The 23,925-nt window shown below is 39.3% G+C and overlaps 3 protein-coding genes across 4 annotated transcripts; 2 read left to right on the top strand and 1 right to left on the bottom strand.

The window, feature by feature from the left end:
• Positions 1-1,245: 1,245 nt before the first annotated feature.
• Positions 1,246-5,016, top strand: agxtb (alanine--glyoxylate and serine--pyruvate aminotransferase b). Its single transcript, XM_031294308.1, has 11 exons — positions 1,246-1,593; positions 2,071-2,263; positions 2,399-2,463; positions 2,632-2,732; positions 2,831-2,901; positions 2,984-3,068; positions 3,183-3,281; positions 3,475-3,544; positions 3,924-4,019; positions 4,257-4,385; positions 4,637-5,016. The coding sequence occupies exons 1-11, from the start codon at positions 1,321-1,323 to the stop codon at positions 4,742-4,744; spliced, it is 1,290 nt and encodes a 429-aa protein (XP_031150168.1). The 5' UTR covers positions 1,246-1,320; the 3' UTR covers positions 4,745-5,016.
• Positions 5,017-5,056: 40 nt separating this feature from the next.
• On the top strand, positions 5,057-13,576 carry thap4 (THAP domain containing 4). 2 transcript variants are annotated; one of them, XM_031294317.1, is made up of 6 exons: positions 5,057-5,169; positions 10,772-10,894; positions 11,957-12,110; positions 12,326-12,435; positions 12,951-13,054; positions 13,255-13,576. In XM_031294317.1, the coding sequence occupies exons 2-6, from the start codon at positions 10,870-10,872 to the stop codon at positions 13,369-13,371; spliced, it is 510 nt and encodes a 169-aa protein (XP_031150177.1). In that variant the 5' UTR covers positions 5,057-5,169; positions 10,772-10,869; the 3' UTR covers positions 13,372-13,576. The 2 variants fall into 2 exon arrangements, with proteins under 2 accessions (XP_031150177.1, XP_031150175.1); XM_031294315.1 differs by having other exon boundaries at positions 11,954-12,110.
• Positions 13,577-14,689: 1,113 nt separating this feature from the next.
• bokb (BCL2 family apoptosis regulator BOK b) lies at positions 14,690-22,803 on the bottom strand. The gene is made up of 5 exons (XM_031294306.2): positions 22,487-22,803; positions 21,747-22,090; positions 20,001-20,129; positions 16,687-16,850; positions 14,690-15,674 (listed from the first exon to the last, which is right to left on the bottom strand). The coding sequence occupies exons 2-5, from the start codon at positions 21,967-21,969 to the stop codon at positions 15,549-15,551; spliced, it is 642 nt and encodes a 213-aa protein (XP_031150166.1). The 5' UTR covers positions 21,970-22,090; positions 22,487-22,803; the 3' UTR covers positions 14,690-15,548.
• Between the last annotated feature and the right edge of the window lie 1,122 nt (positions 22,804-23,925).

Below are 23,925 nucleotides of genomic sequence, written 5' to 3'. Positions count from 1 at the left end.
AAGGCCAGTATGAGAATAACAGCGAGTCCCATTTATTTACCAGTGGTGTAATTATTTACCCAGCCAGACGCAGAGAGGGGCACCTTCTGGTGATCCTGCTAGCAGTGACATAACAGTTAGAGTTACACAGTGCATATTCCACACAAATCCTACCAAAGTCTGAGAGTCAAATGTTTTTTTTACCCCACACTTTTACACATATCAAATCTAACCTGACCTCTCTCAGCTGGATCTCAGACACAATTTGCATTTCTAGAAAACTGAAGTTTAATAACATTCTATTCTATCTAACTACCTGTGTGGGTAAAAACTTTTGAGCCCATTGTGTGACATTTCATTTTGTAGAATGGAGACAAGAAAAACATCTGAAACAAGAAAGCACAACAAACAGAACAAAGTATGAAATTACCATAAATGCTTACTTTATAAGGAACACTTAAAACATGCATGTATGATGCTTATGTGCACTAGACAATGAGATTGAGGCAGTGTTTGTAGTGTGTGTATTGGTGGGTGGTTGGTTGGGTGTGTGTGTGTGTGTGTGTGTGTGTGTGTGTGTGTGTGTGTGTGTGTGTGTGTCTGTGTGTGCCTGCCTGCCTGCCCCCCTTTAGCCTCTGAGAGAGCAGATTGGCTCTCTGAGAGGAGACTCCTCTTTACAAACGCAATGCTGCTGTAACTGAATGCTCAAACAAAATCAACAAACCACTTGCAAACTGACATGAACCGGTTCTAAGCTGCCAAGTGGACATCCTCCCTTTTCCACAAGTGTCAGGTGCTATGGATCTAGACCAGGAATGAGACACAAAAAATAGTTCTGGTGGATCCAAACTGTAACAAAATAACACATGCATTGATGAGTCTTTGTGTTGGCGAGAATTTTCTTGAATTCAAACACTGACACTTGAAGCGTGGACACTGATGATAAATTCATTTCATATCATGATTTTTATTGTATATTTCCACAAAGTCTCCTCCAAACAGGGGAGAGGCTTTGACATTCACCTGTTCAGAAGCTATTTGAGTATTTTCTAATTTTGAAAGTCTTAAACGTTTGCAAAATATTTGCAGAAGTTAACCATAAATCTACAATATATAACACTTTTTTTTTGCCCCATTTAGTGTACTATTACTTTATTTGTGTCTCGTTTGCCAACTCTAAAGGTCACAAGCTGTAAGGGGAGGCACACCGCCCCTGGCCAAAAGTTCAAAGACCTGTTTGTTTTAAATCTTCACCTAAAACTCACAGTCAGAATCAGTCTCTCCGTCTGTCAGTGGTGATAACACCAGGCAGGCTTCTCGGGAACCAAAACACCAGCCGTGATGCAGCGGGCTTTGTTTAGCCGGAGCGCGCTGCTCGCCCAGCAGGCACCAGCGGCTGTCGACAGTCTTCTGGCCGCGAGGAGCGCGCCTCTGCTGCAGCGCCTGGACCGCTCCATTTCCTCCGCCACCATCCCGCCGCCAGCATGCATTCTCCGGCCGCTGGAAGCTCCACTGCGTTACCTGTTTGGACCTGGACCCTCAAACGTTCCTCCACGTATTTTAGCCGCACAGGGCAGGCCGATAATTGGTCACATGCATCCAGAAATGTTTGAGGTAAACGCTTTGTTTTAAACTCAAATAGACTGAGTTATATTAGCCTATATATCCAATTATAATTACTTTGGAAATAAGCATGTTTACAAAAATACAAAACTTTAGTACAATTTGGAGGCGCAGGTGCATTTTGTCTTTTGGCTAATCTCAGTCTAATAAGTTTAGAGTAGTATTGTTAACTTTGTGGTATAATTTATTTTGGTAGAGTAAAATTGTTTGAATATTTTTTTTCCACCACTGAGGTGTGGGTTTTATTGGACTAAATTCAACTTAAACATTTGTGATACACCAATTATTCATGTTAACAACTCAATGTTCAACTTTGTTTTAGATTTAATCATAAACAGACCAATATAAAAAATATTTGCATTTGCATCAATAGTTTGTGCGTAATTACGCATAGGCCACGTATATATGGTAACAATAGCTGACAAACTAGGCTATAAAGTGGTTTGACGTTTTTATTGTATTTCTCAGATCATGAATGACATCAAGAGAGGGATCCAGTACATATTTCAGACAGATAACAACATGACGATAGCTATGAGCGGCTCCGGGCACGCGGCTATGGAGTGCGCGGTGTTCAATACGGTGGAGCCCGGAGAGAGCGTGCTCGTTGCCATTAACGGAATCTGGGGAGAGCGCGTTGCAGAAATTGCAGAAAGAATGGGTACGTCTTTACGCACGGTTTTACGCACGCATCCAACGAAGATAAACAACTACATTTACACTGATTGTTTATTATATTATCATATCATTAATCTATATGTCTGTCTGTCTGTCTCAAATGTTGTTTTATCTTTAGGTGCCAATGTACATAGAATGGTAAAAACACCTGGAGGATATTTCAGCAATAAGGAAATTGAACAGGTAGGCAGTTCATACCTTACTAAAGCTACAACAAACAAAAATAAAAAATATTGTCAGCCCAAATGTCTGAACTATTATGTTGAATACATGACTGAGAAACATAATCATCCACACTGTCAGTAACAAGAACACATATGTGATTAAACTCCATTGTATTTATTTCTGTAGGCTGTAGAAAAACACAAGCCTGTCCTGTTTTTCCTCACACATGGAGAGTCTTCCGCTGGCCTCTGTCACCCAGTGGACGGCATTGGAGACATCTGCAGAAAGTGAGCCTCCTAATGTATCTGCCTAAAGCACCGCGTACGAAACGGTTTCATACAATTACCAAATACAATGTCATCTTCCTCACTGTTGTCTCCCACAGACATAACTGCCTCTTCCTTGTTGACACAGTCGCATCTCTTGGTGCAGCACCAATTTTTATGGACAAGCAAAGTAAGACGATTAATGAATAACGATGGCTACCTGCTACCATGTACTTGCGCGTGATATAATCTGCCTCTCATTGTGCTCCCAGATATTGACATCCTGTACACTGGCTCTCAGAAGGCTCTGAATGCACCTCCTGGCACAGCACCTATCTCCTTTAATGACAGAGCATGGTGAGTAGGGACTTTCTGCATGCATGTTTCCATATACAAGTCCTAAATTGTCACAACTGCATACAAAAATCAGACCAAGCAATCATCTCTTTGTCTCTCTGTTACCCCTCACAGCCACAAGATGTTTAACAGGAAAACAAAACCTGTATCCTACCTCTTTGATATGACTCATTTGTCCAACTACTGGGGTTGCGATGGCCAACCAGCCAGAGTGTAAGTCCATTACAACCAACTGATTTCATCCTCTCTCTTCATACCACCTTAAACTTGCTTAACCTCTGTTAGAACTATACTAAAAAACATTAGATGTTTAAATTATTGGCTATTATCATTCAAGCTTTGGAAAAAAAGAATGTTATGGGTGTCTTTGTGCTGGATATTTAATCATGTTTGCTCTGGGTTTTAGATACCACCACACTGGTCCAGTGTCTGGATTCTTCGCCCTGAGAGAGAGTCTGGCAGTTATTGCTGAGAAGGTCGGGGATAATTTCACAACTTGTTGTAGATACTTTACTGAAAGACATTTACAACTTCTAAGTAACAATTCAATTATTTACATTGACATTTGTGAAAACCTTCTTAATACAACTGGTACATAATGTGGGCCGTGCTGGGGGCACACACACACTTGATTTTGTTTTGGCTCCAGTTATGCCAATCACTTTTATTGGCAGTAATATGTCAACGTCTTTGTTCAAAACACCATTGAAACGCGAGGAAGGATGAAACAGTGTTGAAAATGAAAATGAAACATAGCTCTCGGAGTTTGCCTCTATAATAGTGCAGTAGTTTTGAGTTGGCACAGCCAACTTCTAACTTTCTCACATACCTCCATCAATCTTTGTCTCCCTCTAGGGGCTGGAGGAGTCCTGGAAGAAACACAAGGAGGTGGCATCCTACCTATACAGAGGACTGGAGGACTTGGGCCTCAAGCTCTTCATCCCTGAACGGGTGAGACAGACATAAAACAAAACAACATGCTTGGTGTTTTGTGCACAAGGACAATAAAGAACTTATCTACAAAAGACACAACAAAATGGATAAACACTGTAGAAGAATATATATATATATATGTAGCCCTGTATGTCATATCTCTTATGTAAAGGACTGTTTGTGTTGCACTACAACTGACCAGAGTTATTGTGTTGCCCTGTTGTGACCACTGTCATTTTGTGACGTGTCCTGCAGGACTTGAGGCTCCCCTCCGTCACCACCATTGCCATTCCGGACGGCTACAACTGGAAGGAGTTGCTGGCCTATATCATGAAACACCATCAGATGGAGATGACTGGAGGCCTAGGCCCTTCCATCGGCATGGTGGGTTGCTGCTGGTATTACAACCCTGTACACAAACAGAGATAGTCCTGGATAGAATAATGTGTTTCTATACGAAATAATAGCCAACTTCATTCCCACTATAACAATTCACTTAAATGAACTAATTAAATCAGACATCCAATTTCAATCGTTATAGCAAGAGCGTCATCAGTTTGATAGTTACAGCTTTCTGAATCATGCTGCTAAGTCACGGCAGGCTCTGATGCACTGTCTACCTCTCTTTTCACTAGGTGATGAGGATCGGATTGATGGGATACAACTGCGAGAAGGTTAATGCAGACATGGCACTACATGCCCTGGCAGATGCTCTCAAGAACTGCAAAAAGAGCAAGGCTTAAGACACCTGATTCTCTGCCCACCCACTCTTTACTTATTCATTAGGAAATAAAAAGTAAACACTCAGTGACCCCAACATGCAGACCCTTGGACCAGTACATAAAGTTCAGGAATCTTTCTGTGATTTGGAATGCAAAGATTTTATAAAACCTATAACGCCATGTGCCTTTCTTGTATAAGTAGGACAGTTTTGAAATACAGGAGCAGATATTGTTATATCGTTCATGCTAAGTGCGCTGAAAGATGTCAATAAAGTGTGCTTTAATTTATCAAACACTTCTTCTGCCTCAATGTGTGATAACAGTAAAGGATTTCAGAAATAGCTCCAAAAGTCTATACGTGTGCTTGAAGGTCTAAACTACATTACCCAAGATTCCCTACTGTGATTGGCCGTATAAGTCGTATATTATAGTCACAGTAGCTCAACACTGTCACCGTGGGCTTTCAGCGAGCGGAAGACATTCACGCTGTTGTACAACAACACGTTTTGAACGCGGTTGACGGGACAACAGGGTCGGAGTGCAGGTGCGCGTGGTAGTGAGAACCTGAAGGAGACAAGTTTGTTGGTCTTTAACTTAGGTTAGACAGACAGACGGTCGTTCGGTGTAATGCACTGCTTCCTTTCGTACCGGGTAACCGGAGAGCCGTGAGTCTAATTGACTAGGTGTGATTTTTGGATTGGATAGTGTGGGTTTTGTGAGGAACTGTGTGAAGGGGTATTGCCCGACGGCCTGTATAGGTCCGGGAACGATATCCCTGAGCAGGTCCTAGCAAACTCAGTAGATAGATTCGAAGTGGAAAGGAAGTCGTGTGGTGAGTCTTCTGTAAAGGAAAACTAAAAACAAAAAACTTCCAGTGAACCTTGTTTAAAAACGGTAAATTCTCACACAGTTGGGGATAATTTAAACTCGTCAGCCCATGCCCAGGGGAGCGGATGGGGGTGAGGAGGAGTGGAGCACAGTGAGTAAGACAAGTTACAAAAGACAGCGAGGAAATAACTTGCAGGATAGTGATATGGAAAACCCACAGTTTAAATCAATAAGGCCTAATCCAAATAGTGATGAGGAATTTAAAGTTCTGATTAAAGTAAAAGGAGGGGTTGGATTTTCTACAGTCAGTCCCCTTAAATTGACAAATGAACTTAAAAAAGGGATTGGTGATATATTGCATGCCTCTATTTTGCAGAATGGAATGATTTCAATTATGTGCAAGTCGGAAATGCAACAAACTAAGGCGCTCAAGATTAAAACTGTGCTTGGTAAGGGAGTAGAGGTGTTCAAACCAAAAACTAATACCGAGGTAAAGGGAGTGATGTATAATGTGCCATTGGACGTATCTGAGCAAGAGATATTGACTAGTTTAAAAGGCGGTAATGTTGTAGCTGTAAAACGTATGGGTAGAAATGAAAATGGTAGAGGATCCATCTATCCTTCTCTCCTTTAAAGATGGTGTGCTACTGAAGAGGGTCATGTTGGGGTTCATGAGCTACCCAGTAAAAGAGTATGATAGACCCCCTTTGAGATGTTTTTAGTGCCAGAGATATGGACATGTGGCAGCTGTGTGTAATGGAAAGAGAAGATGTAGACGATGTAGCAAGGAGCATGACGGAAAAGAATGTAATGGACCTGTGAAATGTTGTAACTGTGGGGGTGAACATCCAGCTTCCTTCAGGGGTTGTCAAAACTATGTCAAAGCAGAAAATGTGGAGAGAATAAGAGGGGAAAATATCTTATGCTGAGGCAGTGAGAAGAGTGGAGTGTAATGGTGGGGTAAGTCAAGATCAAGGGGAGGCCAAGGCAAAAGAAATAGTAAAGGGACATGCTCATAATGATGACTGTTGTGATTAGCAAAAAAGGACTACTGACATCCATGGTTGAAGCAATGTGGAGAGTTAAAATGGTGGCAAACAAAAAGTCAGATGTGGCACGTGAAATTGCTTCTGCTGCAGAAAAACTTTTAGGATTCAAGGGGATCAATCCAAAGGAATTATGGGAATTTACTTATACTCAGGACAGTGCAGATCAAAGACCAAATGGGAGTCAACACATAGAGTTGGACGACAGTGAGGAAGAGGAAATGGATAGTAGACATGATGAATATGATGGTGATTTGTGTCTTTTGTATTATGTTTTACATAATGCAATGGAATGCTAGGAGTCTTATTGCGAATGGGCAAGAGTTTAAACACTTGATAGATTGTCTTGGAGAAAAATTATTTGTATTGAGGAAACTTGGTTAAATCTGAGATTAGATTTTATAATACCAGAGTACAAATGTGAAAGGAAAGATAGGGAAAATACATCAGGAGGGGGTTGTGCTACATTTATTAGAAATGGGATTCAGTATAGAATAATTGAAATAAAAACAGTGTTAGAGTGTGTCATTACAGAAGTTTGGACTGATCGAGGGAAAATCTCTATTGTGAATTCATATAATCCGTGCATTAAGCTAGAAGAGAGTCACTTTCAGGAAATTGTAGATAAAATTAGTGTACCGGGGATTTGGGTTGGGGATGTTAATGCTCATAATGAACTGTGGGGAGGTGAGAAGAGAGACAGAAATGGTCAAATTGTAGAAGATTTTATAGATAAAAATAAATTAATTGTGTCAAATGATGGTCGTCCTACATGGTTTAGTACAAGTCGGTCAATGACGTCTTCCATAGATATTACAATTGCATCAGCAGAGTTAGCATCGATCAGTAGGTGTGAAACAATGGATCTTTATACAGTGGGAAGTGACCATGTGCCAATAATTGGTAAATTTGGTAGGTGTCTGATTGAGGAGCCAGTTCAGTGCTCCCTGAGGCTTAATTATAAAAGAGCTAATTGGATCAAGTTTGAGGATCGAGTGAATATGGGATTGTCAAGAATAGATAGTGAAAAAGGAGTAGATGAGTGGAATAGGTCTCTTAGTGAAGTGTTGTGGGTTGCGACAGTTAAGAGTATCCCTAAGAAAAAAGTTCCAGTAAGAGGAGCAATGGTTCCGTGGTGGACTGATGAATGTAATTCGGCGGTCCGAGATAGGAATAGGGCATATAAAAACTTACGGAAACACCTATTAGAGAATTGTGCTGTTGAATATAAGAGGCTTAGAGCAAAGGCTAGACGTGTAATTAAGGAAGCAAAGAAGCAAAGTTGGAAGGCTTTCTGTAGTAAGTTAGGACCGGATACGCCCTTAAAAAAGATTTGGAATCTAGTTCATAGAATGACAGGTATCTTTCGGCAGACAGAAATTCCTGTCCTCCACTGTGATGGAAATGAAGCTGTAAATAATAAAGGGAAAGCTAGTATGTTGGTCAAGCAATTCCAAAAAGTACACAGCTCCAAAAATGTAGATGATGTAAACAGGAGAAGGAGGTGTCAAATATCAAGAATTAATATGGCTAAATTGATAATTGATTGTGATAATTCTGATGATATTAATGTTTTTTTTTCAATAGATGAGCTAAAGAAAGTTCTTGCTCAGGGTAAAGATACCTCGCCTGGCAGAGATGGGTTGGGATATCAATTATTTAAAAATTCTGGAGATTTGTTAGGAGAAGAAGTTCTTGCCCTAATTAATAATGTATGGGAGAGTGGTTGTCTTCCTAAAGAGTGGAAACATGCTGTAATTATTCCAATTGTAAAACCAGGGGAAAAAACAGATAACCCAAGTTCTTATAGACCAATTGCATTGACCTCTGTTTTATGTAAGATTATGGAGCGCATGATAACAGATAGACTTGTGGATAAACTGGAGAAAAGTGGATATTTTGTGGAATATCAGAGTGGATTTAGGCAGGGGCGGTCAACAATGGATGCTGTTTTAGATTTAGATACTGACATTAAAAAAGCCATCGCAAATAAAGAAGCCGTTGTTGCAGTGTTTCTGGACATTGAAAAAGCTTATGATATGCTTTGGAAGGAGGGATTGCTCATTGCACTTTATGATGCGGGAATCAGAGGAAGAATGTTTAATTGGATAAAGAATTTTTTAATTAATAAGATAATTCAGGTAAGGGTGGGAAGTGAATTATCAGAGGAGGTTGGGATAGAGAATGGAACCCCTCAAGGTAGCGTTATAAGTCCGGTTCTTTTTAATATACTAGTTAATGGTATGTTTAGCAGAGTGGGGAAAGAATTTCGGTTTTCATTGTTTGCAGATGATGGGGCCCTCTGGAAGTGAGGGAGGAACCTTTCCTATATTTTTGGTCAAACTCAAACTGCTTTGGAGAGGGTATCTGAATGGGCTAATGATATATCATTTGTATCTATATCTATTGATATATCAATAGAAAAAACAAAATACATGGTATTTGGACATAAGAAGAAAATGCCAACACGGCTGTTACAAATATATAATACAACTATTGAAAGAGTTAAAAATTTTAAATTTTTGGGGATGTGGTTAGATGAAAGACTGACATGGAGGAAACATATTGAGATGGTTTCGTCTAAATGTGGGAAAATAATGTTGTAAGGTGTGTGGCTGGGTCTGATTGGGGGGCTGATAGTGATTCTATGATGATGATATACAGAGCAATGATAAGATCAACTATTGATTATGGTTGTATGGTATATGGATCAGCAGCCCCTTCAGTGATTAGTCAACTTGATATAGTCCAAGCAAAAGCCCTTAGAGTGTGTAGTGGGGCGTTTTGTACAACTCCAATACCGGCGCTATTAATAGAAACAGGGGAGATGCCGTTGGATATAAGAAGACGTAAACTGGGGTTGAAGTATTTAATGAAACTAAAAGGACAGACTGGAAAATTACCAACAAAAAACCTGTTGAGTCAGCATTGGGAGTTTATGGGAACAGCAAGATTGGTCAAAACAAACTTTACAGAAACACTTAAATCTATGGCAGATGAAATTGGTATTGTGAATTTGAATGTGTGTCCACCAATATGTCGTTCAGATGTACCTTTGTGGTTGATTCCAGATCCCGTTGTTGATTTATATTTTTTGAAAACAAGCAAAAGAAAGATGTCAGAGGGGGTAGTGGAGGAGATAAAAGCCCGTCAGTGTCAAATGTGGGGAGGCTACCTACAAATTTATACTGACGGGTCGAAGGATCCTGAGAGCGGTAAAGTGGCTTTTGGTATTAGTATACCTGAAATAGGTTATAAAAAAGGCTGTAGGATTCCAGATCACTTATCAGTATTTACTGCAGAGTTGGTGGCAGTTCTATGGGCAGTAAGGTGGGTTGAAGATAACAAACGGGAACATTCTGTCATATGTAGTGATTCAGCTGCATCCCTAATTACAATTAAAGGTACCAAATCTAAGTCCAGACCTGATTTGCTTGTTGAAATTATGCAAGTGTTGTATAGAATTCATAAAGTAGGGTATGAGGTGGGGTTTATGTGGGTTCCGGCGCACATGGGTGTGGAGGGTAATGAGGAGGCAGATGAGTGGCAAAGAAAGCAGTGCAGGAGGAAAGAGTTCAAATCAATGTGCAGTATGGGTCACCAGATTATGCAGAAATAATTAATAGGTCAGTAAAAGAAATGTGGCAAAATTTATGGGATTGTGAAAGGAAGGGGAGAACGTATTATTCAGTACAAAGAATGGTAGAGAAAGAAAGATGTGATTATAGATGTAAGAGAAGAGATGCAGTAATTTTATCCAGATTGAGGCTTGGGCATTGTGGGCTGAGGAGTGGGCTGGCTCTGATTAGTAAACATCCTGATGGAAAGTGTGAATATGGAGACAAGGAAACAGTGAAGCATGTATTAGTGCAGTGCAGGAAGTACTCTCCTCAGAGGAAGAAACTGTTCAGAGAACTGGGTGCAACTGGAGAAACTGTTTTTACTTTATACACTTTATTGAATTTGGACAGTTGGAACAAATTGAAGAAACTGATGGAGTACTTGCGACGTATTGGAGTATATAAAAATATATAGATAATTACTTTTAATCAAGTTGTGAATAGCGATTAGAGAACGACTTTTAATCAAGTTGTGAATAGCGATTAGAGAACAGCGGAGGGCAGCAATACGCCATAGATGCGTCTAGTCTGCCGAAAATAAAAAGAAGAAGAAGACTGTCACCGTGTACTATTCATTTAACGTTAGTGACATTTAATCTTTTACTTCTGCCAGATTTTTCGCATTTTCTCCCGCTTGACTGCAGTTTTTTTAATGGCGTGTCCTGACAATCACACAGGTAGGATGTTGGTTACTTTTTAAAATAAAAAAAATATTGTATCGATGTCTACTGTACTAGCTACCATGTCGCAGTGACCACAGGCTCAATTAAAACGTATTTAGTAGCTTTTAGCTAATTAATTTACTGAAGTAAAATGGGTCCTTTTTAACATACAACTCAAGCTTACCGTTGACTGTTCGGGAGTTTAATTTAACCTAATGTTATCTTTGAAAACGATAGTAACGTAAGCTAACTTTAGCTTCCATAATAGGAAACTAATTGCAACCACCACCCGGGACAAAGTTGAGCTGTTTGTATTCAGTGAGTTTTGAATATCAAAATTTGTGTAATCGTCTAATTGATACTTAAGGTTGCTGTGGTAACTGCGTCTTGTTTGCGAAGTGTCGATACTAATGAGTGCGATATAAAACAGTCACCTTCCTCTGTATTCATCATATACAGTCTATGGTATTTATCAGAGTCGTCTTCTTCTGCCTTATTTCGACTAAACAGTAGCACTACTGCCACCTACTGTTAAAAGTAGAGATAAGCAATCAGAGTGCATTTTGATTTTAGACCCTCTGGTGCCTCGATTCACCATTTCCTTACCTCTCTACTGCATGAATATATAATATAATACATAATAAAGATGTTTTTGGATATGAGTGTGTACACTTGGTAGCTCCTGACATACAAACATACATACAGTACGTATATATACATACAGTACATACATACGTGTGTGTGTGTGTGTGTGTATATATATATATATATATATATATATATATATATATATATATATATATATATATATATATATATATATATACATACCCGTGAGATTTACAGTTACACTTTAGTCAGAATACAATAAGATGTTTTACTCTGAATTATATAAAATGATCTATTCTTTGATAGTACAAGTTCAAACTCTCTGTTAATAATATCCATGTATTCAATATATTTCTTGGTGTTGGTTCAAATCTGTGGTATCACCCATCACAACCTCGTATGGAATTTATTTTCTCTGTATTCATGATAATGCATTATAAACTGTTTGTGTGTGTGTTTTGCCAGGAGTGGAGTTGAACCCAGCCCTCCTCCCTCTAGACTGGCTTCTGGGTAGCTGGGAGTCAGATGAACCTGGAGAGGGATGTTTTACCTCCATAAAACCTTTCCGCTACATAGAGACACTGAACTTCAGCCATGTGGGACAACCAGTCATCAACTTCACGTAGGTTACTCTGTGAGCAATCAGACTTTAAAGATTAACACCAAGGTTGAAAAACTGTGTGTTCATGCTCTCTGTTTTCACGTGTGACCTACACCCAGCATAACTGATGGGTAAAATACCAGACCAAACAATCTACCAGCAGGAAATTTGCATCATGTGGACAGACTTCATCTTCAGTCTTCTGCTGATTCCTCACTCTTTACTGTGTTTGACAGGTTCAATGCCTTCCATGCAGAGACCAAGAAGCCCCTGCACAGGGAGTGTGGCTTCATTCGAATGCAGCCAGGGGCCCTCAGAGTAGCGTTCATCATCGCACAGAACTCAGGTAGTTACATTCATGTCGCTAGAGGGCCTCGTTTTTGAAAACCAGGCTCCTGCTTGTATTTCTGGAATGTGTTATAATTTTTAAAAGGATCTTCTAGATGTGCAGAGGCTGGGTATGTAAAGGATTCTCGGACGCTTAACACAAATATACAAAATGTATCTCCTAACTTATTTTGCATTCATTAAATTAGATGTGACTCAGGGCCATTGTGAAAGCATATTCCAGACATGATGCAAAAACATGAATATTTGGCAATTACACTCCAAGTTTGTTTTACTTTTTGCTGTCTTTTGTTTTGCATTTAAAGGTAATACATGATTCTCAAACTATTAACACGGTTTTAAAACAATTTCCAATGTAACATTTAGCTCATTGCTTTGATAAAATATAGGTAATTTTTTGTTACCAGTTTAAAATTAAATTGCATATATATAATGAGTTTTTTTTTACTGTCTTGTCTACACAAACACACACACTTCACACGTGTTTTGAGTCCAGTGTGTCTTTGTGTGCAGGTCTGGTGGAGATTGAGGAGGGAGAGCTGACAGCGCAGCAGCTGAACCTGCAGAGCCAGGCTCTGGCCAGAGTCTCTTTCGCCAGAGAGCCGCATGTACAGAAGGTAAAACTGGTTCTCTGATCATGCACTCATTGTTAATATTAATGGCTTAATTTAGTCGCTAAAATCAAGTCTATGTAACATTACTGCCCACACAGTCCACAAAGCTGCACCAGAACATTTCTCCGGAACTTATTTTAATCACTAAAATATTTTTGCTCCTTTTGTGTCCATGACCTCGCCTGCTCTCTTCCATCTTTCAGATTTCTAGAGTGATTCAGCTCCGACCAGATGGGAGGCTGGAGCAGACAGTTTCCATGGCAACAGACAACCAGCCACTGATGCAGCATTTGCACATCACCTACCATCGCTCGTCTTGACCCAACAGGCTGTGAGGCTTCTTCTACATAGAAATACTTTGGTCAGGAAAGATAAATGTTGCTTAACCAATAATCATGGTTTAGTTAGATAATCATATAAACAGTTTGAGTTATGGTGTACTATTTATACATTACATGCAGTAATAACTAGGCGTTGTTTATGCACTACAGTGAGACAGAAATAGAGTTAATGTTACTGTTAAATTTAAAATGAAAAAAACCCACCTCCCTTCCCCCCCCCCAAACAAACATAGTCCTCATAAATCAACCAGAGTTAAAAATGCCAACACAAAGGAAGTGAAAGGTGACGGACATCCGGCCCAAAATTAGGGACATCCAGCGGAATATCTGGCGGCACTTGAACAATCCCGGAAATGAAACGTCTTTGATATAGACCACATTAAGCGTTACTCACCAAAACGCATTGTGTGTGTCTTGAGGTTTAACAAAGTGCATTTCCTTCCTCATAGAACAAAGTATTTTAAATCCTGTATCGTTTTCATCAATGTTTAAACAGTCTTCTTCTTCCCTGCCTTTGCTGCATATTGCTGCAATTTCCACGAATTACCACCAGCTGTAGATCGGTGGAATAGAATGAAACCACTACTAGAGGTCTAAAACTCCACAGTAAACCTTTTAATCTAAAAAAGATTTTGTATTGCACTAAATGGCCTTGGTTAAGTATGGGTGCTTGTGCTATCTTAATATTTATTGTCCAGATATTTAATCTTGGAGCTGTAAAAGCTTATTAAGCACTGACAAATTAATGTTAAGTAAAGTGTCCTCTTATCTTCAACTTTACTTTAGAAGATTGAAAAGTAACCGCTGTTGTTCTGGAGTCAATGAACCATGTTCACAGAGAGCTGTTCTATGCTGGGCGTTATTGTGATTTGGGTTATGGTTTGGTTTATGTCAGTAGACCGTTTATTGGTGTATATGTAGATGTTCCTTTACGGGCTGCATTAAAAGAAATTAAAGTTATTTCACCTATTTCTTTACTTTGTCTTCATTTATTTTAATATGTTAATGTTTTTAAGTTTCCTGTTCTGTCCTTGGATTTAATGGTTGAGTGTTCAACATGAATGACAATTCAGTGTACCTGTGTTATTGATGCTCCTGTAATGTTACAGCATCAAGTATACAATTCTGCAACCAGGTGCCTTTGTCTCTTTTTTTTGTAAGTATTTTTTTGCTTTTATTAACGAGTAACAGTAAATGAGTGGAAAGAGGTGGGGTATGACATGCAACAAAGGCTCCTATTTAAACCCCTGTTTCACAACAGTTGGATAAAGTATAAAAGAATCTACATAAGTACATGTGAAGATTTTTGTAAGTTTATTATGGGGTTATAATAAAAAAAAAAAAAACATCCAGACACACCTTTATAAATTAACACTGTGAAAGTGACCATCAAGCATACCACACAATCATCCTGAAGAGCCGTTGTCTTTATACTGCAGTGGATTCAATTGATAGTCATAATCAAACTAGAAGAAAAAAATGAAATCATAAATAAAACTATTCACAGTTTAAAAAAGGAAATCAATTTCACCAAAATATGTGGATGCAGTTCATACCATTCTTCTGTCTTTAAGTTCTTTGGCAAACATTTCTTGGGCACTGGTGTCTAAAATCGCAGCAGAAAGTTTACTCATATTTGGGGAGAGGCACTGCTTGTGCTTTGGTGAAGTACAATAGCGTAAATCAGACTCTCACGAAAACTCACTGGACCCAGCCAGCTGAGCATCAATTTTCATTACAAACATGGCTTTCACCTTTCATTACTCCTTCAGATATACTTTGAGACAAATGTCAAATCAAAGCATCTAACAATTTATCTCAGGAGTGCAAACATCCTCACATTCAACCTGAACACCATCACACATCACAGTTACAACACTGGAGAAGCCTGGTTCACTGCAGTACGTAGAAGAGATGGAGTGACACAAACTTGTTTCGTTGCCTTTTTTGCTCTAAAATATCACCGTGACTACTCTTTGGCTGAAGGGTAATCACGTATCCGACAACGAGATAACACAAACACAACGCTGATGAAACATTTGTTGATGGCCATTTAGTGACAGACCGATATCGGCGACCATCTCCACTCCATCGATTGTTGACAAGTCTGAGATTTAAATCTCATATCAATCAATGATGATGACTCCTGTGCTGATTCATGGTTCCTTCATGATGTAGACGTACATAGTAGTGAGGAAGTACTTCAGGGACTCGATGGCAGACGACAGCCAGTGGTGCTCAGGGGCAAGATCCTTCTTCACCACACATTTGGTAATCTCCACCTGATAAAAGGAAATTAATATTTTAAAAATAAGACTACAATAAAAACATAACTTAATAACTTTTTTTAGCCAAATACAAATATAATTTCAGGAAACAGATGCACTTTTCAGGGGAAAAAAAGTGTATTCAGGAAAAAAGGCAGCACTCCAGTGGTAAAAACGACTTAGCAGGTATAATGTTTACCATGTTCACCATTTTAGTTTAACGTGTTAGCATGCTAATATTTAAATATTCATTTTAAACACAAAGTACAGCTGCGGCTGATGGGAATGGCATAGCTCTGCAGGTATTTGGTTATTGACGAATATAAATTCTGACCTGATGGTGGTAAAAGGAGAGTTAAAGGATAACCAGTTATTGCAGTTCATTCTGAGGGGGATGTGAATGTCTGTACCAAATATTATGGCATGATTATTCTTTCCCCCTTTTTTTTTTTATTTATTTTTTTTTTTTTTTTAAATCACTGGGGTGCCACCTTCATCTGACTTGGCTTTTAGGACATAAACACATCCCTAGTATGAATGACTGTAATTTATTATACTTGTTTGAGCATAACAAAATGTAAGTGCTGCACCTAAAAAAGCATTTTTCATTTTTGCTGTCTTTTACCCAAGAGAGGGCTACAGAAGCAAATATTACCACTGCAAAGCTTTGCATCGCATCAGCAAACCGGAACCAACAGTATGTAAGGAAGAGCTCAATTTTCAGAGCCATAACTGGGCCCATCTGAGCATGCTACATATTGTATGCAACTCCCGTCTAACTCTTGACTATCAGAGCTTATAAAAACAAACTGAGTTCTGATCCTTAAACAAGATTACATAATCACAAAAGCAATGTGGTAGACCAGAAAGTTGCCAGTTAGTAAATTTCTTTTCAATCTTGTTGTCAACTCAGAAACACTAATCATGCAGCAGCATTAATCCTATAAAAATTAGAGAAAAAAAAAAAAAACATGATTTAGTAAGTGCAAATGAAAAAAATTAAAATCCCTTCTGGATTTTCACTTACCCATCCTCCTCGTCTTTTCAGCCAGTGAACCAGAAACTTGCGGACAAACTGGCCCAGACTGTCCACCAAGATGTGAACCGTGGTTGCGTGACCCAGTCTGACACAATCGACTGCCAGGGCTCCGGCTACTGCGAACATCGATACCACTTTACCCCATGTTATACCTACAGCGAGAAAAACAGACATCCCCGGGATGTGTTTTATGTCTTTACCTTTGTCTATGGATAGATGTGCAAGCCCTGATGCTCATCATTAATGCATTATTAAAACCATGACTGGATGGGAGATTTATGCTTCAGCAATTCAAGCTCATTTGATTGATTTAGTCTTGCAGTCACAGAGCAGTTGTTTAGAATAGAATAGAATACACTTTATTGTCCCCGAGGGGAAACTTGTCTTTAATAAGTGAAGAGCTAAGAGAAGCAAAAATATTCCACTATATCCAGAAGACCTGAGCTTCAATCCTCCATGGTGGCAGAATTTCCTGACCGGAATCAGTAAACTGCCATACAGCCAAGCATCACCACCCATCCTCCTCCATATGGTGTCTCTGTTACATATTCTGTGATTTGACTCTAAGCATGTGGGGCAGTCAGTGGACTTTGTACTGAAATAAACTGGAAATACCAGGTTTGAATCAACAAACCAGTGTATTTGCGTTAATGTGGCTGATAAGACGTCTTACAGGCAGTTATAAATTAAAGAGGGTTAGATTGTTTTGCCTTTGCCTGGAGGTGGGTGACTGACTGACTCAGATTCTACAGTGGGGGGGTCAACAGGTTCAGAAAATGATTTTGCATTCACTATTAAGAAGCAACCGAGAGCTAAAAATGGCAAATTCTTCTCTTTCCACCTAAACAACCCAGTCTAATAATTAATGGCATCCAGCCATTTCTAGGTTCAGTTTGCAGTGCAGCAGAGGCTGATATAACAACCGTCAGCGATGCAGTGCAGGGCCTAATGGCATTAGCCTCCTTAGGCCAGCTCCCATTGTCATCGCTGACCTAAAGTGTCTTACTGTGGCTATAAGAGGAAAGAGCGAGCTCTGAGCAAGCTTAAATGAGATAACTGTCCATGGAAGCTGTCAGAGCACGTCACATCTTACTCCCTACTGAGAAACAGGCCAAGAATAGAGACAAGATTGTCACGGATAAAGCTGGAGGAGAGGACGGTGGAAAGAGGAAGAACAGAAGTGGGAGGCAAGCTAAGATAGATGAAGGAGAGACAAGCCAAGTTGATTTTACTGAGGGAGACCACAGTACAAACCACTGCTGAACCGCTTCTAAAGAAAATATGTGGTTATGATACATAGATCCAGTGGACTTACTTTGTGTCATGTTAAGCTCTTGGAGGCATAATGATGAATAATAAAAAGCTACATAAGTCATCATAGAACAAATTCCAGTTAGCAGGAAAAACAAACAAAGATGCATTTTTCTATTTATATTCAGGTTTCAATCCGTCCCAGAAGGCAAGGGCAGCCTGGGTTCACCAGTTTGTTATTCTTCAGGAGGAATCCCACGCTGTTTCTAAAAATTACATCCTTGTGACGTCTAAATAAGCACAAATTTAGCCAGAACACGGGCATGAAAATTACATTAAGCGATTCCATTTTTGATCTTTCCTGGAAACATGACAAATTCTAGTTGCTTGTCACACTGCGGCCAGACCATCTAATCTATCCCAAAGGCTCACACTGAGGACATAATGTTACTTTGTTGTCAAGGCAACTTGAAACAAGTCCAAGAACCAGCACAACCAAGTCCAAGTTGAGACTGACAAAACTGAATTCCTCTCTCAAGATCAAGACTGAACAAAGATTTAAGCAATTCAATAATTAACTTAGTTATTCTCTTATGACTCACAATTCACTCAGAACAATGTGACATGAACAGGAAATCCCATGGCTATTTCGAGGTAGTGGGAATAGTGTAAATTAAAATTTAGTAAAGTACTATAACTGTATCTCTACTTAAATTACATTTTGGTTACCTTACCCTATATGTGGCACATGCCTGATATCAGGTAACCACCATTGGAATTTATAGCAAATTTAGTTGCACTTTCTGTCACCTTTCATGGACTACAGCACAGCAGGATACATCTTTAACATGATCATGTCACACCTTTATTATCCATCAAAATAAAAACTCTATTCCTAACAAAAACAAGACTAACAATTTACAGCCACGCTAGTGGCTCTTTGAGGCTGTACACAGTGCTTTTTGAGCTAAATGTTAAGATTAGCATGCTAACATGCTCACAATGACAAAAAAAGTTAACATACTGATGTTCAGCAGGTATCATGTTTACCGTGTTGATTATCATTAGTTTGGCAAGAATGACCCAAATTATCGGACAAGGTGAAATTTTGACCTGATGATGACACAAGCTGAAAAGCTAAAGGATCATTGAAGGGATTTTAATTGATCCTATGCAGGAGTCAGGACACAAATTTCATGGACACAAATTTCATGGCAAACCATACAACAGTTGTCGAGACATTTTACCCAAAACCACCAATGATGGAAGTAATGACAGGGGATAACCAAAGTCAGTAGGATGCATTCTCCTACAACCATGAACGTCTGAACCAAATTACATGACAATCCATCAAGTAGTTGTTGAGATATTTCAGTCTGGACCAAAGTGGGGTACCGACTGAACCACAGGCCGACATTGACATCCCTAGAGTGACGCCGCTAGCATGGCTACAAAGTTTTAGAACACCCAACAATGTCTGCAAACGACATTTACAACAACAACAACAAAAACTAAAAGGCCTTCACCACGACACGACCCCTTATCATAAGGGCTACACTAAGTCCAGGTTACCAAAAACTACAAGAGACCTGAAAAAAACAGTTGGCAGAAGCAGGCATTTCTTGGGCCATACAATGCCTAAATTCAAAACGAAAGGTAAAGAAGATTATAGTACTGTTCTAATAATAAGGCAATATACTTAATATTAATACTTAATCCATAAGAATCTATACCCCCAAACTATCAACGAATCAGTGTCTAAACTTGGTGACTTTAAAAATCTGTGGGAGAAATGATGGGTTTTAGATGAAGTCACGCTCCACTTACTTATGATTCACACCCACTCACTCTCACTAAAAACACCTCTCAGCTAAAAGGGCCTGATAGAAACTGCACAGTCACACCTGTTACTGTTTTCACAGTAACTGCCTTGATCAGTTGTCTGAGACACTGCAGAAGTCTAAATCACTTTCTGTGCTGACTTCGGATTGGATGGCATACAGTGTGCAACATCATCATCTTCATCATCACCTTCAGCAACAGCCGTGTACCTGTTGAGAAGATCTCTGTTGCCACGCCGATGAAGGCATCTGAAACCATACTCTCCATGGCAACAGAGATGTTGAGTTGCCGTGCCACGTTCCTGTACAAATAGGGCTGTATACACTCCAGCTCGTCGCCTAGGTAACAGAGAGAGAGCACAGACAAAAACGGAGAGAAGCATCATAAGTCTGTTAGGAAGACTGTTTAAACCAATTATTTAAACGCTGTGGGTTATACAAACTATTATACAAGCCAACCATTCAACTGATTTAAACAATTTACTTTGTTCCGCTGGTGGAGGGTCACTCAGATGTCAGGATGTTAAAGTAAAACATGCATGTCTCTTAAAAAGACGGCTGGCACTTTAGCTGCTGTGTTAAGTGAGTCAAGTGCTCCAGATGTAATCACATAGTTCAAGACACACACACACAAACACACACACCTTAACTCATCATTTGACCCAAGCTCATAGATTAAATATATCTATGATACTGTATACAGTATACAGTGCAGTATGTGGAAATCGTCCCGTCTGAGGAGTTAGTCAGTCTAGTTTATTATATTTTATGTGTATCAATTATCTTTTCCATCTCTCAGCCTACTATTATCTAAAAGTACATTAGCAACTCTGCTTTATAGACCTAAGAGCAGTTCATACTGATCACATCACCGTCACAGCAGTCAGCTCACACAGGCTTCCATCTGAATTCACATGAGATAATGAGAATGTATTGATCGCTTTGAAAGCAATGAATTGATCAATCCGTGCAAGATGGGAGAGCGTTTCCTTTCCAGTGTTCAGAACTCAAGTTTGCAGCCTTCCTAATTTTCTCTAGGAAATGCACACAATAAACTTAATTTTGAGAGTTGTTGTTGGTGGTGGTAAGCACTGTTACATGGAATTAGCATTTTGCCAAGAGGACCCAAACAACATTTTGCATGTCTCAAATCCAATACTTTTATTGAATATAACTGATCATTTGTCCTGCTCCTCCTATTTTATTGTATATTGCAACAGTTATTACCTCCACCAAGGAGGCATCTTTTCACTTCTACCTGTTAGTTTTTAGTACAATATCTCAAAATCTTCTTGGGGTATTCCATATTTCAAATCAATTTGATGGAAAGTTAAGCCATGATAGGATTTTGGTAAAGATACTGATCCAGCTTAAAGATGTCTTGATATTACGAGAAATATTGAAAAACACTATTTTCTTATTAACTTCTGCATTTACAAACATCTGGCACAGATTTTTCATCATTGTCCATCACTAAGCATATTTTGAGACCCAGACCCAATGAAAACTACATTCAGAGCAGATGAAAATGCCCTCGATTATTTATTAAGATTATCTTAATCTTTGTATAAAAAATGTATAAATTAATTAGGTTGACACTGTCAATAAACCACAATGTCCTCTCACCAAAACATGTGTTGCATCTCTCTACTGTCTATGCATGTATAAATAATAATAAAAACAAAAAAGGTATAAAAAAAAAAAAATACCCCCAAAAATACTTAGAAATAAATTCTGAGGACTATGCAGCCTTTCCTGGGGTATGCACTTCTGATCTAGTTAAAAGCATTATGTTGAAACTAATGCGGCCACATCTTATTTGAGCTATCCTCTCCTGAGTGCATCAGGTTCAAAGTATACAAGGAAATAACATTGTTGGCCCTGAATGTGCATATTTTTGCCCCTTTAAGCCTATTATTTAACTCAAGACGTAACAGTTCTTCAGGTTTCTCTTACCAAGACAGAGAAGCACAAAAGACACCTCAGCGAGCGCTGCATTTGAGAGAGAGAGGTTGAGTTCAGTTTTGGACCATCCCAGTCCATTCTGGTTGAGTCTGGACAGTATGTAGTCCCTGCACAAGGCTTTAGACTGGGACACCAGCTCCTTCTCAGTCAACGATCGGTCAAACACATCCAGGACATCTGCAGCAAATACAGAGGACCGCCGCAGGACCTCCATGTCCTACTGCAGGGAGATCAGGGTCAGAGAGAGTCTGACCTCTTGGGATCAGATGAGTCTCAGTGTGTCCTCTGTTTTAATCCCAGAGGAACAAAGTTCAGTGATGGAGACAATATGACAGCTGTGAGGACAGAAAACCCTTATTTAGAGGCAGCTAGAGAGAGATTGATTGACCTGAACTACATCCCATCCCATACATCAGACCACAAACTTACATAAGAATATGATGGAGGCGTTATTGTTGTGAGTCACACAGTGGGATAGTCAAGATTGTGCTACATATCTTGGATTATGCAACATCAAGCTGATACCAAAATATGATAAGGGAAATATTTAGCTGTTAGGACAGCAACAGCCCAATATCTTGATTTGAGGTTAAACTGCATAAAGCATACATTTGTCAGTGTAACATTTAGTAACCTGATAAATAGAATATATTTGAGATAATAGGCCCATCTTAAAATATGGATGTATCAATAATTTAGGCTGTTGCACGCAAAGAACAAGCCACGCTTACCTTCAGCGTTGTATCCACATTGAGCCCCCGCTTCTGATATGACAAATGGGATTTTTCCAATCAATTAATCAGAAACCTTTCGGTTCTCTGTAGTGTTTCCCAGCCAAGAGAGCCCGAACGTGATAGGAACACAGCTCGTCTACTCTCAGAAGTAACTTTTTTCTATCATTAGGAAACCACTGGGCGAAGCTCTGCCTCAGGTCACATTCCTAAGGGAGATCTCAGTGTCTGCTCGGTCCACTTGTTTCCCTGTCTGAGCCGAGGCACGCAGTTTGAGGACGCCTACCTGTTGGGTTGTTCCACTTTCCCATTGGTGCTCAATAGGTGCGTTGGTTTCAGAGTCAGGAAAAGCCCGGAGGAGGACTTTGACGCCCCGCCTCCCAGCAACTAAACGAGATTATCTTCACACGGGGGACAGAGGGAGCCAAATCAACTGCATCGATATTTTCATTCACAAATCTGGGCAGGTTTTATAGGTCTTATCTTCTTTTTTTGCTATGGATCCTCTTGTTAGTCTATAATAAAGTTTGAATTTAATTGAATAATCTGGCATAATGCTTTGAAAGAACCGAGCCTATATATTTTCTCTCTTAAAAAAACATTTTTATTATTATCTCTCTTTTAAAGTCACAAGGCTTTAAGTGTTTTTTAGAGTGAGTGAGTGAGTGAGTGAGTGAGTGAGTGAGTGAAATGGGCTTTCCCAGTACAGGTGTAGGCTATATAACTGTACAGATGACCTCCTCCCAGAGTTATGTGTTCCTTGCTGACGCCAAAAGAGTCGCACCCTTTATCCCGCCCAGAGCAGGTGTTCCACTCTGCACGTATAGCCTACTGACTGTCTGAGATAAAGGGGCTTTCCGACGCTCCATGTATGAAGCAGTTTTATTGTTTTGTTGTTGTATTGTCACATTTATTTCATTATACAAAATACAAACATTTATACGTAGAGTACTTTAATGATATGTGGTATAATGTCTATAATGAGTTCTGCTGTTGTTGCTGTTGTTGTCGGTGGTATTAGGATAGTTGTCTGTTTATATCTAACGATTGCTGTATGGCACATGGTTACTTTATAGACTATTAAATATCTAGCCTATCTATCAATACAAGTTCATACTTTCGGCGCCCCATACTGTAGATCTTGTTTTATGTTATTTTTCAAAATAAAACAAATTAAACTTAACAATAAGCTGTTGTTTTGAAAGGAGATGGGGTCGAGATCATCTACACCTATTATTAGGTTAAATTATTAATTATTAGGGGGGGGTTACAGTTAAGTGTTTGGCCGCTGAGTGTCGCTGTTACTCACTTTACTGCTGAGGCCAACATTGTTGTTTCCTGGTTCATTAAAAAAACTATAAAAGAAGGCGAAAATAAATGTTTCTGAGCTGATGTGGTCATTTCTTCATGTTTGTCTCCTGGGACAGATTCAGCTCTTA

Source organism: Sander lucioperca, chromosome 9 (genome assembly GCF_008315115.2).
Source record: "Sander lucioperca isolate FBNREF2018 chromosome 9, SLUC_FBN_1.2, whole genome shotgun sequence".
NCBI classification, from domain to species: Eukaryota; Metazoa; Chordata; class Actinopteri; order Perciformes; family Percidae; genus Sander; species Sander lucioperca.
This window is presented reverse-complemented; position numbering and strand designations above follow the sequence as displayed.

Bases quoted from the DNA above. Each gene is read 5' to 3' on its own strand.
- agxtb (XM_031294308.1), top strand. From the start codon at position 1,321: ATGCAGCGGGCTTTGTTTAGCCGGAGCGCGCTGCTCGCCCAGCAGGCA. The intron at 2,264-2,398 runs GTACGTCTTTAC...TTTTATCTTTAG, and splicing joins AGAAATTGCAGAAAGAATGG to GTGCCAATGTACATAGAATG. The intron at 2,733-2,830 runs GTGAGCCTCCTA...TGTCTCCCACAG, and splicing joins ATTGGAGACATCTGCAGAAA to ACATAACTGCCTCTTCCTTG.
- thap4 (XM_031294315.1), top strand. From the start codon at position 10,870: ATGGCGTGTCCTGACAATCACACAG. The intron at 12,111-12,325 runs GTAGGTTACTCT...TGTGTTTGACAG, and splicing joins CAACCAGTCATCAACTTCAC to GTTCAATGCCTTCCATGCAG. The intron at 12,436-12,950 runs GTAGTTACATTC...CTTTGTGTGCAG, and splicing joins CATCATCGCACAGAACTCAG to GTCTGGTGGAGATTGAGGAG.
- bokb (XM_031294306.2), bottom strand. From the start codon at position 21,969: ATGGAGGTCCTGCGGCGGTCCTCTGTATTTGCTGCAGATGTCCTGGAT. The intron at 16,851-20,000 runs GTACACGGCTGT...TTCTCGCTGTAG, and splicing joins AACAGAGATCTTCTCAACAG to GTATAACATGGGGTAAAGTG. The intron at 15,675-16,686 runs GTAAGTGAAAAT...TCCTTTTATCAG, and splicing joins TGAAAAGACGAGGAGGATGG to GTGGAGATTACCAAATGTGT.